This window comes from Pteronotus mesoamericanus, unplaced genomic scaffold (genome assembly GCF_021234165.1).
Source record: "Pteronotus mesoamericanus isolate MK-2021 breed Mesoamerican mustached bat unplaced genomic scaffold, CSHL_Meso_final scaffold_167, whole genome shotgun sequence".
NCBI lineage: Eukaryota > Metazoa > Chordata > Mammalia > Chiroptera > Mormoopidae > Pteronotus > Pteronotus mesoamericanus.
This window is the reverse complement of record NW_026555308.1, coordinates 7,819,354-7,840,479: the sequence shown is the minus strand read 5'-3', so window position 1 is coordinate 7,840,479 and position 21,126 is coordinate 7,819,354. Positions and strand designations below refer to the sequence as shown.

The following is a 21,126-nucleotide window of genomic DNA, read 5'->3' as shown; positions in this document are numbered from 1 at the left end:
ATTCCCATAACATTGCACAATTAGCCTGTTTCTAATTGCCTGCCATTTTGTTCATACTTCAAAATGTCTTTTTTTTTTTTGAAAGCCTTAGACTGTTTTAAAAAGGGGTAATATTTCTCCTTCTACTGAGATGGAGAAAAAAAATGAACTCACAGAGGAAAATAAACCAAAAGAAGGATGTATTTCTTATAGTAGAATACACCTGGCTAGGAAGTTCTTCCCGGGGAGACTGAAGAAGCAGGAGGTCCTTGGAGATTCCATCTCCTTAAGGCTGGCCCCTTCTTAGTGATGGCTGAGCATTTCAGAGGGCTCCAAATATATGATCTCCTTTCCTCCTGACTCAACTCTACCAAATGGGCATCCTTTCCATTTTACAGAAGAGGAAACTGAGGCTCAGGGAGAAGAAGCCTGTTGTCTGAAGGATAATCCAGTGGCAGAGCCAGCATTCAAACTCAGTGCAACCTCTCTTTCTCCCCTGGTGTGCTGAGTCTGTTTGTGCTAAGAAGAGGGCCATCCTGGGAAGGGTTGGACCCCTTCCTTATGAGGTGGTGGAACTAGAACCAGGGAAGTGGATGCTTTTGCCCATCAGCAGCTCACATTCAGAAAACCTCAATACTGTGCTTTCTATCTCCACTTTGCAAATTGTAAACAAGTTCCCAGTGGCCTGGTGCTAGAATGGTCAGTGTTAAACTGTCAGCCTGCATCCTTTTCCCATGTCTTGATCTAGCAGCAGGGAGAAAAGTGAGCTTTCCTGGGGCTGGGCTAGCTCAGACCATCGAGGCCTCAGCACATGTTTGAGACACTGTTTAGAGCCCCCGGTAAATGTGGGGGCCAACCCTGAACATCTGCACCTATGCTGGCATCTCCAGTCTCCTTCCATTGACAGAAATACAAGTGGAGAAGTGATAGAAACTCAGGTATCACCCTATCAGGTTACCCTCTGAAGTAGTTTCCTGTGGCTTTCATAACTTGGAAGTTTGTTACCACAAATCTGGGGGCTTAAAGCAATAGAAATGTATTTTCTCACAGTCCAGACACCAGGAGTCCAAACTTAACGAGTAGCGGGGCCATGTTCCCTCCAAAGTCTCCAGTGGAGGGTCCTCCTTGCTTGGTCCAGCTTCCAGAGGCTCCAAGAGCTCCAGATGTTCCTCGGTTTGTGGCTGCATCATTCTGATCTCTGCCTTCGTCTCTATGTGGCCTTCTCCCCTGGGTGTCCCCTAATCTTATAAAAGATTCTTCTTCTAAGTCTTTGGATTTAGGGCCCTCCTAAATCCAGGATTTCATTTTGAGATCCTTAAGTATTAATTCTTCAAAGACCTGATTTCTAAATAAGGTCATGTCCTGAAGTTTTCAGGGGACACCTCAACCCACATCAGTCACCTGGGTTACAATGTGGTTTTCCCAAAACCATCTTCTGACAGATGTCCCTCCTCAGCACAGGCAGAGTGGGCTCTCCTCTGGTGTGTGGGTGCAGGGCGAGACTTCAGCGCTTGGTGCTCCACTGAGTGGGTGCTTTTGGGCGTGATGCCATACCTACCTGATGCTCAGCGAACATGTATGTGATAATTGTGCTGGCTGGGTTTCTGTGCCTTCTCTATCCCCGCCTCTTAATCTCAGTTATTTGGTGGTCCTCACTCTGTGCCAGGTACTGTTATAAACACTTTACCTATATTTCCTCATTTAACTTTCACAGCAGCTCCTGAGGTTGGAGCACCCAACAACTCCTTTGTATCCACAGAGAAATTGTCACACAGAGAGGTTAAGTCACTTGTCTGGGCAAGTGCTGGTCAGCTTCAGAGCTGGGATTTGAACTGGCTGTAGCATCTGTACCCTTATCCACTGTACTATATTGTTTCTCATTAAAAATATATTCTCATTATAAAAAATACAAATATGTAAGTATTGCTGTGGCCATGTTCCAACCTCAAACCACCCCATTACCATGTAATCACTGCTATCTATTTGATTTCATGTGGTTTCTCCTAGACTTTTGTCATGCATTTCCATATATTTATATGGCTACACATAATTATCAAATTTCATTCTGTGGGGTGCTGGTAAACTATGCAATATGTCACAGTTTGATTTTCAATTAATCATATATTCTGAAGAGCCTTCCATATCAGTAAGTGCTTTTTTCTTCATTTCCTCTGGCTGCTGGAACAATTCCATGGTATGCATGCATCACAATTTATTTAACCAATTCCCTCCAGGGGATCTTAGTCAGCTGGTTGTGTTAAAAATCTTGATGAGTCCCCTCTTCACTTTCACAAGTAGCTCTGCAGGAATGATCACAAAAAGTAGATTTTCTGGATCAAAGTATTCATACTCTCTTGAAACTTGTTTTAGCCAATTGATTGATTGATTGACTTATTTTCTGAGTGGCCTTCTGGTGCAGAACACAAACTTTGGAGTGAGAGATACCTCACTTCCTATGCTGGCTCTAATAATTACCAACTGTGTGACCTTTGGCAAATTAAATATCCTTACTGAGCCTGCCTTCTGAAATTCCTTTGAGAAGAGAGTGAATTGACTTAGGAAAAGTAGCCAGCAACTGTATCTGACACATAATAGGGTTTTTATAAAACACTGAGACTTTTCTCATCATCTCTTTCATGTTTTCTGGCCTGTGACATTCCCTGTCCTGTAGTCCTGGTGTGTGACAGGTTCAGCAGCATCATTTATCACTACCAGGATAATGTGATGCTTAAAAGCTAAGCATCCTGAATTTGAATTCCCTCTCTGCAAATATCCAGCTGTAGGACCTTGGACAAGTGAATTAACCCCTTAAACTCCAGTTTTCCCTTTTACAAAATGATGCTAAGTTTGGTTCCTCCAGGTAGGAGTCCATTGTATGGATTAAATGCAATATGAAGGCAAAGAGCACAGTGTCTGGCCCATAGTAAACATTCATGAAAAGTCTGAACAAAGAAGATAATTTTGAGCATTCTTTATTATACACTATGCATCTTGAAATTTGCTGTTAATGGTCAGCTCTTATCCCAACCCTTGAGGTGTATTCTAAGGGACACTAAAATAATTATAGTCCAGAAGGAATCAGTATTTTTCCTATGTCGTAACATGAGTTGTAGTGTGAGGAAAGAATAACATTTACATAGTGCTTTAAAATTCAGCAAGCAAATTCATAGAAAATTTGGAGCAAATTCACAGAAAATTTATAGCAAATCCCTTCAACCAGTGTATAACCATGTGGGAGAGATTGTTTTCTTTCTGGTTAGGTGGGGAAATCACGGCTTAGAGGGGTACACAGACTTGCCCACCTTCCAATGTCTTGTTCCTCTGACCCCACATCGCACCTGAGGATTTGCCTTTGGATTTGGGAAGCCCTGCAGGAATGCCTGAAGGCACATTGCTTCAGCAAGTAGTAGACTGTTCTGGAATCACAGAATGTGGAATGCCTTGTGCAGGGACCTCTGGGCCTCAGTTTCCCTGTCTGAAAAATTAAAAGACTGCATTACATGATCTATCAACTTTTTGGACATGTTAGTTTGGGTCTAATGTTAAATTTAACAGAAACAAAGCAGGAGTTTGCTGTATCATTTTAACTCTTCCCTGTTTTTGAGGTTATTAGGCAAAGTGTGTGCACCCCATCTTGTGTTTGCTCTTACTCTCTTTCCCCCCCTTTCTTTCCCCCCTCTCCCTCCTTCTCTCTCTCCCTCCCGCTTCCTCCCTCCCTCCCTTTTTCTTTCTCTCCCTATAAGTCCATCACCTTCTTATTCTCTGCCCCTCTGAGTCTTACTATCGCTTTTCCTCACTCTCTTTATTGTTCTTTTCCTTCTATCTCTCTTTCTCTCTCACTGTCTTTCTGTTTTACTCTGTGCCTGCCTCCATCTATATCATTCCCTCCCTCTCTCTCCCTCCCTTGTATCCTCCCTCTGCCTCTGCATCTCTCTCTGTCTCTGTCCTACAAAATTGCTCAGAATTTTCTCAGTTAAAAATAAATATTAGCCATCAGCCTTTCTTTTTTTACCCAATTCACAGTGACTTTTACTGGTAGAAATAATTAACACAAATTAAACTAATAACAGCTAAAAGCACACAGGATGAAATTTGTTATTGACTAAAAATCCATAGATGACTCAAATCATCTTGGCCAATTTTGGATCTCTGCACAGTTTTGACCCAGGAGCATAGGACTTGATGGAAATAATAACCACAAAAGAAAAGCAAAAATAACAAGTTATAAATCAGTAGAATTTATTATGGTTCAGACGTCGATCAATGAATCAAAGCCTTATAAATTTAAACACTAAAGAATTGATTGCAGTGAAAATAGTTTCCAAAAAAAAAAAAAAAAAGGGAAACAATTTAACTATGCTATGCAAGACATTAATCTAGGAATTAAATTAGCTTAACGGATTTTGCTCTGAAAAATGCTTCCTTATTGAAAATGCATTAAACTTTGGATTCACAAACTTAGAGTCAAAATGTGATTCTAAGCCACTTTCCTAAAGCCAGTTTTAGACTATTGTGTGCTGATGGCAGGTATAGTTTCTGTGTATGTAACTGTCTCATGCCTAAACAGGCACTTACAAAAGTTGTCATGCCTCAGTGGTACCACTTCTCGGGCCCACAGATGCCCATAACCCACGGATAGCCCTGTGTCTGGGCACTTGATGATGGCCTGCATCACCATTGCTTCCCTGCCCTGTGAAATCCTCACTGATCTTCATTGAAGTCCTCAACAATCTCCTGGATTTGCACCAGGATCTGCAATTTACAGAACACTTCACTTCCATTTTCCTCTATCCAAAGCCAGCCTTTGAGAGAGCTGCTATTTCACCATCTCACAGATGAGAAAGTTGAAGCTGCGAGACGTCTCAGAACTAAGTCTCATTCATAGAGCCAACAGAGGTGGATGTGAACCTCGCCCACTGTTCCACAGTGGCCCAGACATGCTGACTGGCCTAAATTGCTGGGCAATGTATTTCTCTCCCTAGAAAGGCTTTGATGTGGCCTAAAAAAATGACATTCAGTTATCATCAAAGAGATGTTTAATTTCCCGTAACACTTTAGACTAGACCTCCAACACACACACACAAAGGTTTCATTAATTCATCAGAACAAGTCAATATCTTGTTAAAGGCTTGTTGGATGTTAATGAATGAATAATTAACTTTAACTATAAAATTAGCCTTTAAATATGCTGAGACCCCCCAGAGAGCATCTGAAAACATGTATAAGGAGATGAAGACCTAAAACCAGAAACTTTTGATTAGGAAATGGCAAGCCCCTTGACATTTAGGTTCTTTCTCAAAGGGACTATGGTCTTCCTTTGTGCAGGCGGGGGTGGGCGCGGGGGAGGGGCGGGGGGGGGGACGGGGGGATCGGATTTGCCCACAAACAGTCTTCGGGCTAGAGTGAACTTTCAGGTCATCATGCGGGTGTAAGAAAGGCCAACTTAAGTAACAGGATCAGATCTATGCACTCCAGCAAGCTGTAGCAACTCTTAAAAGCTGTTGAAAATTTGGGCAGGAAGACTCTGGGTTAAAGTAGTATGAGGCACATGTGGCAGTCTTCCTAACTTCGCTTCTTTGCAAATTTGCTGAAAAGTTGTCTTATTTCCCCCTCTCATTCTGAATTATTGTCATTTTTAATCATTTGCTTTCCTTGAGGACTGCTGGTGACAGGGAGAGGGTGGCAACATCCACGTAGCCTCTGTGATACCCCGCAGGAAGATGGCCATGTCACAAAGCCAGCACTGCATTCATTTCAGGCTCTGGGTCTGTTTCAGCACTCACGTTGGGGAGCCCAGGTGTCCTTTCACTTGACACAAATGTTTGGAGAAATGATCAGCCTTCTGTCCGCAGTAGAGTGGGCTGGGTAGGGGCTCTGTCCCCATCACAGGTCTCTGATCCTGATCTTTGATCCTCCTCCGCCCAGTAGGAGAAGCACTTAGCCAGTGACAGCCATGTGACCTCAGCAGAAGCTGGGAAGGCAGGAACAAAGATGATTTCTTCTTGAAAAACAGGAGAAGAAAAGGCAGAGCAGAAAAGCATACTGGGTCCCTTACCTGTGAGCTCTCATGCATCCAGCTGACCGCTCTGAGTTCTAAGGCCCTGTTTCCCCCAGTGCCAGCCTTCATCTCTGTGATACTGCAAACCCAGAGCTGCCAATTACCACACAGCAGCCTAATATATCCCTCTGTCTCCAGGAATCACAACTCCAATCCCCTAAGTGCTTTTGGTCTAAATTGGGCTTCAGTTTCAGATGGCTTTTTCCTCTTCCTTACCTTTAGCTTCAACAAGAAACTATGGCCATCTACACCTAAATGTCTCCTGAACAAATGGACCAAAGGCATTTTCTGTGGGGTAACTCCAGACCTTACACAACTATGCATCTGTTGGGAAGGAGACACATGACACTGAACAACCCACCAAATCTTTTCAAATTCTATTCTGGTCTCATCCTTGCTTTCTTTTTCATATCATTGGGCTTGATTTATAGCTGTAATACCCAATCTGAATTTCCTAATAGAACCACTTTAGTTTATCTTATAAGTCTTATGGATCATGTGGTGGCAGTGGTTATTCTGTGGCTTTTGGTATCAGACTGTGTTAAGTCCAAATGCTACTCTGACACTCCTAAGCTGGGTGGTAGTGTTGAGTCACTTTACCTCTCAGTGACAAGTTTCTCATCTCACAATGGGGATGGCAGTAGTATGTAAATCTGTGCATACCTAGAAGGAGTAATTGACATGAGATAACACATTTAAAATATGTAGGCCTGTATTTGTCGTATAGAATGCACAGAAGTTGAGTCCCTTTGCCATAAAGCTTGAGTTTGATGGGATGCATCTGTGTGTCTTTAGCATTTGTTATGCACCTGTCACTGCACACATTTTACTTATATAACCTCACTTTATTCCCAGCAGCTCAAAGAGATCAGATATTGTCCACTCCTTGCTCAAACACTTTGACCACAAATCCCACTCTTGAGGATGTCAGCAATTTTTAATTTTTATTTTTAACAATGGGAATATTTTTCTTTCAACTGAAAAGATTTGTCATGAAATATGGTAATAATTGCTGAAATCTGTGCTTAATGACTTAAACCACTGTTGGACACTTCTCATGTGGCTGCCAGGTACACTTTTAGATTGCCATCCCAGAAATGCATCAGCCTGTGCTGGGTTAGCAGGATGGGAACAAGTTTCACCCCATGAATACCAATATATGGCCTTAATGTCTGAAAGCCCCTGCGCACACATATGTGTGTATTTATGCTTATTTGTTGAGGAATTGAGAGAAGAGAGTTGGGGAGGCTTAGAAAGTCTTAAGAAAACCCAGGCTCTCAGTATCTCCATGGTAACTTTGATATGTGAAGAAGGGGCATTGCAAACACCCCATTTCATCAAAAGGGCAAGTGTCATCCATGGCCTGAAGTCTTCAGAAAACACATGTTATCCAGAGTCTCAACTTCTCTAGGAAGAGTGCCAGAAAGTGACTGTTAGCTTGTAGCATTATAAGATGCCACAGCTTGGTGAGTTTCTCAGCAGGACCACTGACCATACAAAAGAAGGAAGTGACTTTCCTGAAGATGCACCATTGTGTGACTCTGGACTAGAACTCAGCTTCCTTCTACCTGCTAGTCCACTGCTCCAGTTATGCCCCCTACAGCCATCATACACAAACCGATCTTTTAAAACTCCCCATCCCTTATTTCCAGAGGTCTCAGTATTGCCCAGTGTGCAGAAAGGCTGTTTCCACTTGATTTGTTAGTGCTGGTTAGCCATCACCACTGAAAACGCCCAGTTTTCTTCCTTTTCTGCTTGGATGCCCTGATCCCCCTTGAATACTCTCAGAATACAAAAACACATTTCTAGCCCTATAGCCTTGGATAAAAGCTTCAGGATATTTCTGTTGGTGAGACAGCCTTGTAGTCTTGCCCCATCTCTAACCATCACAGAAACAAATTTAAAATGAAGAATGCAGCTGTAAAGCTTCCAAACAGTTCTGTTCCCATAGGGAGTCCTCAGCAGCTGTCTCTGAAAATGTGCAGCATTTACATCCACTCCCTGCCACTTTTACTTTTCTTTGCTTCATTGTTTTATGTTTTCTTGTTGAATAAAGAAAAGCAGTAAAGTTGAGAAAGTGCCAGAAAGTTGAAAAATCTCCAATTTCATTTTGCTACCTACTTTTGAATTGAGTATTCATCCCTATGTTCAAGGGTGATAATTCCAGCCTTGTTAAATAACTTTAAAAATTGGAAACAATATGTACATTTGCTAGTAGAAATCTAGGTAATGAATGAGGCACAGGGATGCCATTGAGGGGGTTACATGGTGCTCACCTTTTTGGGGGTGCTGACCGAGAGGGACACACAGGACTTCTAGGATGATGCAAATGTTCTATACTTGATCTTCATGGTGATTTCCAAGAAGTGTACCTATGTCAAATTTTATCTAACACTTTATCTCTTATAAGTTATACCTCAATAAAAATAAATATATCTAGAAAAAGTGCTGTTTATTCACATGAAACGTGTTCACTATGTGTGGTGTGAAATGAGAAAAGAAAGCAATTTGTGAAGTACTTTGCATGGTATAATCATATTTGGGGGATTAAAACAAGGGTTGGCACACAATGGCCCACGGGCCAATCTGTTGCTGTAAATAGCCTTTCACCAGAACAGAGCTGAATTCATTCATTTATGTATTATCTATGGCTGCTTCTGTGCTGTGTGTTAGTTCCTAGGGTTGCTATAAAGCATACCGCACACCGAGAGGGTTAAACAACAAGATTGTTTGTTCCATAGTCCTGGAGCCTGGGAGTCTGAGGTCAAGGTGTTGACAGGGCCGTGCTCCCTCTGAAGGCACCAAGGAGGGATCTGGCCCAGCCTCTCTCCCAGCCTCTGGTAGGTCCTAGGCTGGTGGTGGCCTCTCTCCAACCTTCACGTGGCACTTTCCCTGTCTGTCTGCGGCCAGGTTTCCCCTTTTTTATAAGGACACCAGTCATATTAGATTAGGAACCCTACTCCAGTATACCCTCATCTTAACACCTGCAATGACCCTATCTCTAAATAAGATTATAGTCTGAGGTGATGGGGGTTAGGACTTTAGCATATGAATTTTGGGGAGGGGGACACAATTCAGCCCATAACGTGTTACAACAGCAGAGTTGAGTCATTGCAACAGAGAACATATAGCCCACAAAACCTAAACTATTTATTATCTTACCTTTACAGGAAAGTTGCCAACCCCTGTTTTAAAAGATGTGTGTATATGTGTGTGACTCTGTGTGTATGTGCCCGCATATAAGTTTGGAAGGTTGTTCACCAATATGTTAACAGAAGTTACCTCTGAGTTATGGGATTATGGACAATTTTAATTACATTCTTAATATTTTCTATATTGTTTAGGTTCCTAAAAATGATTGTGTAATCATTTTTATAATATAAATACACAGTAAGCATGTTTCTTTTGAGAGGAAGTTTATTTTTATTTAGTCCCTTTCACCTTCCAGCCTAAAACTGAATCCTCCTGCCCCTTAATAGTTTACTTTGTTCTGATACAACCTTTCTAAATAGTCTGTTGTTCTCCACTGTTGGGAGTGCTAAAGGCAACACTTCACAAACCAGCAAACTCAACTGTTTACTCACTTGGGTGTAAGGATTCTCATGTCTTTATTTAGCTGCCTCTTGTAACTTGGAGAGAAAAGATTCTGGCTTTTATCTCCTCATTAAAAATAGATCCCTTTATGATGAGGATGGAGTGGCCATGAGTCACCATCTCCAACATCAAAATAAAGTGCATGATGTGCGATCAGACCTCAGGAGCTGGGCCCTGAGATGGTACCCCACCATTCCCATGACTCCCTGGTTTCTTGTCATTGCAGGAAACTGGATGCTTTCATCTATGATGCAGCAGTCTTGAATTACAAGGCTGGGCGGGACGAAGGCTGCAAGCTGGTGACCATTGGAAGTGGGTACATCTTTGCCACCACTGGCTATGGAATCGCCCTCCAGAAGGGCTCTCCTTGGAAGAGGCAGATAGACCTGGCCCTGCTCCAGTTTGTGGGTGATGGTAAGACCTTGGGTGACCCCCTACTTTGGGGGACTTGAGACCCTCACACTTTCTGCTTTTTCATTGGCTTTCCAGTGGATCTTTATGTGATGAACTTGAACACTGAAATTATTTATTGAGTGCCTATCACATGATACCATAGCTCTTTGGGTTTCTTATAATGGAATCAGTTATAGATAGATACATTTCTTAAAGGAATTTATTTTAAGGATGCAGAATTGTCCATCTCAGTGAATTTTGGAAAGAGTTGAGCAAAAAGGTTTAGAGGAAAAACAGCAACCAGGGCAGTTCTGGGGCTGCAATGGCATGAATTCATAGGTCCTCTCAAGCAGTGGTTCTCAAGAGGCAGGAAGATTTTGCCCCCCAGGGGGCACTTGGAGGCAGTTTTGATTGTTTGTTACTGGCATCTAGAGGGTAGAGACCAGGGATGAGGGAAGCTGGCAAACATCTTACCATGCCCAGGATAGCCTCCCCCCGCATAATGCAAAACACAGAATTATCTGACCCCGAGTGTTAGTGGTACTGGAGATGGGAAACTGTTCTAGAGCAGTGATATTACATAACCAGCTTACAATTAGTGCCCATCTCTAGTCTCTCTATTCTAAATTCCAAATTCCAGAGGAAGAATTCTTGGCACATTTTGGGTCAAGGACTCTTTCCTGGACCCATCAGGAGTGAATAAAAGGTGAGGTTATATTGTACTAACACAATATCTGTTATTATCCTGTGAAGAAATGAAAGAGAAGCAATTTCTAGAATAAAAAAAGAATAGGGAACAGAAATCTTGGATTTTCACTACAGTCCACTCCTTGACTTAATATCATGCAAAAAAAAAAGTTTCCACCCTCATGGGGATTATAGTCTAATGGGATTATGGCATTCATGGAACCTTAGAACTAACTGGGTCAACTGTCTTCAGCAACATTACCCTCTACCTATCCTTCTCTATCTCCTACTTGGTGATCTCATCACAACCTGTTCCATGACATCATTTTCAGAATTCTCTTGTGACTCAAATGGCAGGTTCGTTTTGCTTTGAATTGACAGTGCTGAGATGTGAAAAACAAAGCCAGCAGAGATGGCAGGTTAACACTGAAAACTTGAGTAAGTGTGAGTAGGGTACAGATACTCATGACATAGGGCAGAAGATGTAGTCGGGGACTAGGTGTAGCTACAATCAGAGTGGCTATAGAATATGCTATGCCTGTGTAGAGCCAGGAGAGGAAAATCTGGCAACTGCTGTGACCAGATGCATTGAAATGGACAGAAGCTAGTACATAGGGTTGGTGTGAATTTGGACCAAGTGCATAATTCCTTGCAGCTTCTCCTCCTCTGTCTTCTTTAAGAATTGAACCCTAGATTTTCATGGTGCCATCAAGAAATGTAAATGTGTTTTATATTTAACTCCCAAATAAGAACATCTGATTTTTTGTATTCTTTACAGGACATTTGTTTGTACCTTCCTCAGATCACAAGCCATGTTCTCTGCTGTATAATAGTGCTTTGTGGCTGTGCTGGCTAGCTATTGCTGTGAAATACTAGGGGCATACAACAATAAGCATTTGTTTTGCTCATGGGAGTGCAGGTTGAGTGGAGAAGATCTGCCTTAAGCTGTGATGGTTACAGTGACTCTACTCCCTCTGCAAGCCCACAGATCAGCTGTGTGGTCTCTGCGTTTACTCTGGGTCTCAGGCTGACAGGTCAACAGCTATCTAGGACAGGCTCTTTTCTTCACTAAGTCAGAGTCACACAAAACAAGGACTAACTGCACATGCACATTTCAAGTCTCTGCTTTATCACGTTCACATCTACTGACACCTTTCTGTTTAAAGCAAGTCAGATAGCCAAGTTCAAGTCAAGGGATCAGAAGTACACTTTACCTTTTAGGAGAGGAGTTTTGGAGTTATATGACAAGGGCTGTGGACACAGAGAGGGATGAAGAATTGGGGCTAATCATTCCATCTACCGCAGTGGTTGCCTAAGCAACTCTACATGGGGTGAACTACTCAGTAAACAAGAGTCTTGTTTATAGGAATAAACACCACAAAATACTGAACATAATGGATAACTGGTCAGTGAAGAATTTCATGAATAGCCCTGGCTGGTGTGACTCAGTGGATTGAATACCAGCCTGTGAAGCAAAGGGTCGCTGGTTTGATTCCCAGTCAGAGCACATGCCTGGGTTGCAGGCCAGGTCCCCACTGAGGGGCACAGGAGAGGCAACCACACATTGATGTTTCTCTCCCTCTCTTCTTCCTTCTCTTCCCCCTATCTAAAAATAAATAAATAAAATCTTTTAAAAAATTTTAATGAATAAATATGCACATGGATGAGATTAGTGCTGAAATGTTTTCATTTGATGAAAACTTTTAAATATGATAGATAGCTGTCAAATAATGAATTCTAGCTCTACTCCTACCTACCATTGCTGTCACTCCTGCAGAATCTATTATGAAACAGCACATATTTAGGAAATAGAATATGCCAATTATCATACTGGATACATTGCATGTGTTCTTTAATATTCATAACAACCTTATGAAGTGAAATATTGCTTATTCCCATTTCACAGAGGAGAAAATTGAAGCTCAGAGGGCTTGCAAGCCCCCAATCTAATCAGGGGTAAAGCATCTATTTAAGGGACCTTACTCTAGAAGGGGGTCAATAATGTAAGACTCCTGTTATATTTAATTCTCTAAGACATCTTTTCAAGTTGAATAATTAAACACTTGAGATTTGAAGACCCTTTAAGAAGGAGTAATTTATTGTGTATGTGAACCAAGCCTATTGTCCCATTTATAAATAATTCTGTGAAAGAGGAGATTTTCTTAGCCTCATCTGTGAATGAGTATAAAAATATTCACCTGATAAGGTTGGTGTGAGGATGAAATGAGGCAATGCATAGAAAGAGCTTAGCTAACATATCATCACCATCATCATCACCAATACCACCACCATCACCATCATCACCATCTTCCTCTCACTCATCTTTCTCATCATTGCTATCACTATCCACGCACAACCCCTTCTATATTCAACACACCTTATTTAGTACTGCATTGGTGATAACACGGTCAAATTAGTATCATGGAAACAATGGAAAAATGCCCTCTTTTTGGCAAATAAACAATAAAAAATAAAGACATTTAAATAGGCCACAGGCATGTTTCTTGTACTGGCAGAGCATCTAGATTCTTATAAATATGTTCTGGCTCATTGCTTTCCTGGTCAGACTGTCGGGTTTGGGAAATGTGTCTTCTCAGCTTCATCTTTGGAGACCATCTGGAGGCAAAGACATTGGAGAGAAAATGACGTTGCTCCAGAGGGCGTCTTAACATAATCTTCACGGAAAGCCATGTCCAATTCTGAATGTCTCTCTAGGAGTAAATACATAAATTAACACAGCTGCATAAATATTTCACTTATCTTATGCGGCTTTAGCAGGATTAATTATGCTCTAAAATTAGACCTGTGAAGAACACAGTGCTGAGCAGTACCTAATTATTATTCGTCCTCTAGAATGGAGTGTTTATCTCTCGTTATAGAGTAGCTTCAGTGGACGATTATGAGTGTAATGAGTGTCAAAAGTATAAAAAATTTTCTTAATGAGCCATATAAATACAACCTTTGAGAGGAGTGTTTGGTTACGGGGGGAACCTCTTACATGAAGCCTGCCAGGCATCTCCCTAGGAAAAGGGATACCGATCTGCCTGAAGATATACGTAGGATCCCAATAAGATCTTACCTTCTTTTTCCTGTAAAATCATTGTGTCCTTTCTGAAATAGTAGAGTGCATCATGGGGATCTTTGCTCTCAGTAGTTTAGTAACAACATTCATGGGTACTTTTCAGCTTTTATCATGAATATCTAACATTTACTGAGAAATACACCTTCCTAGGCACTGATGTTCCAAGAAGAGAATGTCACAGTCTTTTTCTTTTTTCCTTCCAGGAACTTACAGTCCAGTCAATGGGTTAAAATATCTAATCTCATAATAAGAACATATTTTTTGAATCCTCACCTGAGGACATGCTTATTGGTTTTAGAGAGAAGGGAAGGGAGGGAGAGAGAGGGAGAGAATCATCAACGTGAGTCAGAAACATGAATAAGTTGCCTCTTGCATGTGTCCAAATGGCAACCAAATCCACAACCTAGTCATGTGCCCTGACCAGAGATCGAACCTACAATCTTCCAGTTTATGGGGCAATGCTCCAACCAGCTGAGCCACACCAGCCGGGACTGAACATATTTATAATAATTCATGTATATGAAGTAATATATATGTGTGTATGTATGTATGTGTATATATTCTTAAGTGTCTTGGGTAGGTTAAAAGATAGTCAAGGTAAAATATGAGATAAACTAGTTTTTTTTAAGATGAAGGAATGAAAGGACTGAAAAAGTCAAGGTAAACAAGTGTAGTGATGTTTAGACAAAGAATAGAATAGGCCAGAGTTAATGGAGCTTCATTCATTAATTCATCAAGCAACCAGCAAATATCTGTTGAGTCCCTGTATCTCTCTCTGGCACCTAAAAGGTGACACCAGAATGAGAACATAAATAATGAGTTAATCTAGGGCCTAAAATGGCATATCTGTCTTCAAAGGGGAGGTTGAACAGGAGATCTCGTAGGTCCTACCAATCTCATGGATTTTATAACTTTTTACGTGACTCTGAGATTTGAAGAGACAGAAAAAAGGAAGATCAGAGAGCTTAAAGCCCTTTTGATGTATACAAGGCAGCAAAAAGATATTGAGGAGAATAGATTTTATAATAATACTATTCAGAAGAAAGTAGTGCTGATAAAAAGGGAGGAAATGATTGTTTTTTAGCTCACACTCAATGGTCCAGCTCTGTGCCAAGCACATCACAAATGATTTTAGTAACTCTTCATATAACATTCTGGAGTAACATTTTGCAGACCAGGAAAATGAGACTTAGTTAGGTTAAGTGAGCTACAGTAGAGCTTCTCAAACTTTAACATGAAAAGGAATCACCTGGGGATTATGACTTCAGCTGGTCTGGAGAGCCTGGGATTCTGCACTTTTGACAATCTCCCAGGTGATGCTGGTGCTGCTGGTCTGTGAACAATACTCTGTATAGATTGTAAAACTGGACCATGTTTATGTAACTCCAGTTCTGATCATCTTTCCATTAAACTGTGCTAGTGGCCAGATCACCTTTGTTACAAGTAATAATACACTTTAGCAAGGACAAGCATTTAATCTTCCCTTTTGTATTTTGATCAATTTTCATGGTTTTGGTTTATTTTTAAACTGAGAAATACATTATTTGTCCATGTCTGAGACATTACTAGTCTGAATTTATTGAACAAATAAAATAAATGTATGTAATTACAATATATTTTTATAAATTATTTAAATGGTATATCCCATTGTACTTTACATCATATTTAGGTATATGTGATAGATATCATATGTGAAACACTTGAATGATATGTGGTTCTCTTGTATTAATATTTTATTATTAAATAGGTGACCAACTCACCCGTTTTGTAGGGACAATTTCAGTTTTAAAACTAACTAGTGATCCTAGTTATTTCATACTGGGGCATATAAAATAGGTATGTATAAAATAGTTGAAGTATACCATATGTATCATTTCAGTTGGTTAGGTACATTGGGTACCTATCCATTCCTTTTGTCCCGTTTGTACTGCAAGTTGGCAAACAGACTTGTCCAGATTGATAACAAATTGGAAGGGACCAAATACTCTGCTCTTGTATTGATATGAAACATTTGACTCCAGAGCTTTGGAAAGCACCGCTCCAGGATAAAGATGCTCACAGATCTTGGAGTGAGAGAGTGCTGGAGCAGAGTCCATGGAGTGGCCTGCTCCCTACTTCCCAGGGAGTCAATGTTAAAATTCCTGGTTTCTTTATTTGTTGGCTCTCCTCCACTGAAGCATGAAGGGTGGCTTTGGCTGGGTTGGGACCCCATGCTGCCAGCCAAGGTCCAGAGTGATTGTGTGACTACAGAAGTTCTCTGTGTATCTAATTAGGATTCTCATAAGTTGCTCTGAGCCACTGCATGGGTTGCTAATATCCTTAGCACTGCCCTTGTCCAGCTTCCCAGCTTAATATCTTTGGACTGATGTCTGAGTCTCTGGGAGAGCTGGACACCCCCGCAGCTTGTGTTGTGATGACCACTGACGCCTCTACTCTGAGGATGGATACATTTTGTGAGCAGCCTTTGCAGCCCATCGTCTTAGAACTGGCTTGGAATTGGTATGGCAGTGTGCAGTGTGGAAATTGCTGAAGGCCAGCTCACTCCTAAGTAGTTTCCCCATTCAACTTTCTATAGCATATGCAGTTCTACCATCTTTAAAAAATTGAGTTCTTTTATGAATGGAATTCCTTCTTCCCTCTTCTCCTAACCCCATATTTTGATTTGACATTTGGCCCATCCCTCAGCTCATATGCCACTCTGTAAAGACTTCCTTAAAGCCCACAGCTCTCAACTATTTGCCCTTATGAACTATAAACTCCTTTGGCTCCATACTTACAACATTCTTTTGGCATTTAGCAAAGCAAGTGAAGGGTTAAGATAGAAGGCACTATAACTTCCTAGCTGTATGACTTTGGGCAAATGAATTTCTGAGTTCCAGTTTCCTCATCTTTAAATGAGAGTTGTTGAAGGAGTAAGTATGCAAACAAACAAACTATCCCAGTGCTTGACACATATTAGATGCCTACTCATTGCTGACCTGTCTATGACCTCTGGCCCACGGCAGTGCACTGCACTGTAAGTCCCTTGAAGGCAGAGACTATCGTGCCCATTCCCATTAGTGTTGCCTCTCTCTCCGCTCAGGTCTCACGACTGAGCCTGGCAGACAGTAGGTGCTCAAATAAAATTTGTTGAATAAATGAATAAATGAATGAATAGATTTAGTGACATTACAGATATGCTTTTGCAGTGCTTAAACCATCAATTAAATATCTTTTCTGATGAAAGGGATGCTGTTTTCATTAGGAAGGGCATTAGATATCTCTAAGGAGAGAAAGACACAAGGTAATCACTGTCCAATCTGACAGCCTTTTCAAGCCTCTGAGCCCCTATAACTGTGACACAGAAGACAAATTCCTCCACTGTCTAAATGTGTGCAATTGAAGTCAAATACCCCTGTTTTACTTATTCACTTTAACACAAATCCTCTGGAATGGGTATAATCAGCAAGATGATATTTTTTTCTGGGTTTTAGAACTGGAACATATCATAAATTATTACTGAGTTTGTGGTCAAGTTTATAAATGAGAGAAAGAGTATTTTCCACAGGGAGTGGCAAACTATGGCCAAAACTGTGGCCACAGCCTAAATACAGCTACTGCTCATTCTTGAGAATACAGTTTTATTGAAACACAGCCACATTTATTCACTCTGGTATTGTCTGTGGGTGCTGTCACGCTACAGTAGCAAAGTTCAGTTGTTGCAACAAAAACCATGTTACCTGCAAAACTCCAAATATCTACTATCTGCTTTTTCTAGAAAAAGTGTGATAACTCCTGGTCTTAGACTTTCTGTAGAAAGACAAGGAGGGAAGACTTAAAATTGTATGTTGTCCAGTTCCCCTAAGGGAAGGGAAAAAATTAATATGACAAGAGGAAGAATATAGGAGAGAGGAGGAAGGGGAAGTCAAAAGGGACAGATATATGAGAAAAGGAATAGAGGAAAGAAAAGGAAATGAAGGGGAGGGGAAAATGGTAGAGAAGTAAAAAGAAGTCAGAAGCAAAGGAAGGGGAAAGAGGGAGTGATGGGGGAAAAGAAGAGGAAGAGGAGAAATGAAGACATGAAGAGAGGAAGGAGTGGGGAATAGAGGTCAGGGAGACATGTGTGCTAGGTGACTAGTCAGGCAGTATTCAACCTGGGCATCTATGGGGCAGGCTGGATTTGCTCAGCTGAGCACTTAGCCACCACCATTGCAGATGAAACTAAAGACATCTGAGAGTGCCCACTGAGTCATCTCAGCTCCTTGGTAGAGCAAGGCAGACCACCGGCAGACTTACTCCTGACTTGGAGAAGTCTAATCTATCTTGCTCTGGCTCCCTTGCCAGCATTTCTTCATGACATAGGTCTCTGTGTCCTCAGATGACTCAGCAGCACCCCATTGCAACCATTTAAAGAGATAAATGCCAAAGTAAGGATGGGGGTTTTGGGGGAAAAAGAGGAGCCAAGAATCTCTTCCCCTTTAAGGGGAAGTGACAGTTTTCCGTTCTCTAAATGGAAGTCATTCAACAGTTACCATTATCATTGTTATTTTTATAGACATTTATAACAACAGTCAATGCTTATGGAGCAATAACCATGGGCCACAACATAATCTCAATCTTTAAATGTATTAATTACATTCAGTTCTTAAATGATTAAACGGCATTAGTTGTGATTATTAATCTCTGTTTACAGATGAGGAAACTGGGTCACAGGTAGATTAAGTAAAGTTTCCAAACTAGTAAGTGGCAAGCGGACACCAAGGCCTTCCTTTAACCATTATGCAATGTCACTTCTTTTTCTTCTGTAACCCTCATAGGCATCTCCTCAGACAGGTTTTCTCATCTGGAAAGGGGCAAAGCTGTGATTTAAATGGATCAGTCAGAATCCAGAGGCAGTGCTCCTTCCCCTTTCACTGAATAAGCAGCATCGGTCCCCTGCAGATGATGCTGAGCAAAACAACTTGGTGACAGAGATAGAGGGTGGGAGAGAAAGTGACCTACACTTTTTTCCATGGAGAAGGAATTTTGTCCATGCCCCAGGCCCCGGCACTGTGGGAACAGGCTCAGCCTAATTTTTGAGATCATCCAACCCTGGCAGTTAGGGGAAAACTCAGGACCCAGAAGCAAGAGATGAGAAGGAATGAAACAAGGACAGAATGTAATTAAGAGGAGTCAGATGTTTGGCCCCAATACAGCCTTGCAGAGCAGCCTCTCCAGGTTCACAGAGACCAGATTTTGTTGCCCAAATTGCTTGCTCCCCACAGAGCTCCTCAGAGCTGCATAATCTCTGGCATTTCAGAAAGTTATTGTTCCTTGCTAAACATGTTTTAATCAAATTGAAACTTCAAAGGCAGAAATCACAGTTTGGGCTGAGCTAGGCTAATCTGAAAATCACAAACTCTCTAATCAGTTAGCAAAGACCAGGTGCCATTGATGAGACCCCCAATTTATTCACCCATTTGCTCATTCATTCATTCTCCCTGTAGACATGCATTCAACAAAGAATAACTGAGCAGCTTCAAAGCTCAAGGTGATGGAGTATAAAAATGACTGAAGACTCCTTGTTCTATTGTTCTTAAGAGTTACCTTATTTATAAAGATGCCATGTCACTTCTGTGTCCACCACTGACTCAGGGAGCCTGTGGAAAATGCAGACACCAAAGTTTTACAACCTCCTACCCCCAGGAGCATTTTTACATCCTCTCAGATGTAAAATAAAATGTAAGAACCACTCTTTAGTTTAACAATATTTAGCATTTAGAGGCATCTTATTCTCTGATCACAGTTACTGTATGCATATGCTCCTGGCCAACAGATCACTCACTCGTTTGGGGTCCATGAAATTGGATGTTTGCCCTGTGTTTTATTTATCCTAACTAGGTTTCCATATCCAGGGTCCTTGGTGATTGTGAAATCTGAAGAATTAATGGCACAGAACTTGGAAGTGTCCGTGTGCACAGTGTCCACAATAGTAAGGAACATAAGAGACGTGGGGATGGAGTATGAATGGCAGAAGTTGTCAAATAGACCTCAGTGTTAAGCTTCCTCATTCAGGAAGAAACAAAACAGACATAAAAGTGTTTGTTCCCAAAGATTTCATTTTCATGTAATAACAGTATTAAAACAGAACAGGCAAGACTGAGAAACCCACATTTGGGTGGACTGAGCCAGTGCTTTTATTGATCAAATTCAATATGAAACCAGATTTAGATCCAATGGTTCTCCTGATCCCTTACACGTGTGAATGTGGACCCATTTGAAACCACCAGGAAGTGTGGCTAGAGATCATTATTGGGGATGGGTTGACTGAGTCTAAGTTTTTACATGCACACAAATCTCATTTATACACAGAATAGCAGCTTTGATTATATAAACCCAAAGGGGGTGATTAATTAGCATTTTGATGCCCCAGCAACTATCACCTCCTATGACCTAGAAACTAAGTTCAGGGCAAACTACTCATTCAGAAATGAAATGTTTTCAAGAGAAGAAAGTGTCAGTCTTAAGCACAGCTTAGCAGTAAAGGGCTTAACTGCTTCTCCACTGGCCTGTGACCAGATGGCACCATAAAAATTAGATTTGTTTTTCTCCCTCCTAATTTTAACTAGAGACATATTTAGAATAATAATGGAACTGTACTTAAGAAACAGATAAAATCCATAAATATCCCAGAGAGCCATTGACTCTTCCTCTGAGTAAGTCCACAGTGAATTTCCCAGGAAGTCCCTTAAGATCCACAGTTGCACTGTTTGTTATCCATCTGACACCAGGATGAAAGCAAGGTCGCAGTGTCAAACTTGTGCCTGACAAGCAGTGAATGGCTCAAACCAGGGAAAGTCAAATGTCAAGAGAACCATCAAAATTGAAATAAGGCATAGTGGATGGCTTGCTGGTAAGTCAAACACCGATGTCATAGAACCTCATGTAGTATTTACAGGATGGACATACAAAGGCCCCAAATCCCTCTCAGTCTACATTTTTTAATCACTTTGACTTGGCAAGGCAATATAATGTACACATAGAAGCACCCCAATCCACTCCCTTAACATAATTGTTTTCGATATATGCATTCCCCTCTAGTCCGTGTTACCTGCAAACACATTTCTTTAAATACTTATTGATCATGTACACTTTTATATTCCACTATTTCACTTAACTGGTATATTCTAAACATTTTTCATGTTATGTAATCTGGTCCTCATAATTACTTTAATTTTTGCATAAAATGTCATAATTATTAAACCATATTTCATTACTTTATTTTCTTAAATATTTTATTGTTGGCTCATACAGATAATGATGGAAGGAACATCTTCATGCTTTTCTTTTTTACTTTTCTATTTTTAACAAATTC

General features: G+C 41.0%; 1 protein-coding gene across 1 annotated transcript in view; it reads left to right on the top strand.

Annotated features, from left to right (window-relative positions):
* The window catches only part of GRIN2A (glutamate ionotropic receptor NMDA type subunit 2A), a 366,398-nt gene that overhangs the window by 324,279 nt on the left and 20,993 nt on the right, over positions 1-21,126 (top strand). Inside the window, exon 10 of the mRNA XM_054589568.1 lies at positions 9,858-10,045. Coding sequence (XP_054445543.1) covers positions 9,858-10,045 — 188 coding nt within the window. The remainder of the gene's footprint in view (positions 1-9,857; positions 10,046-21,126) is intronic.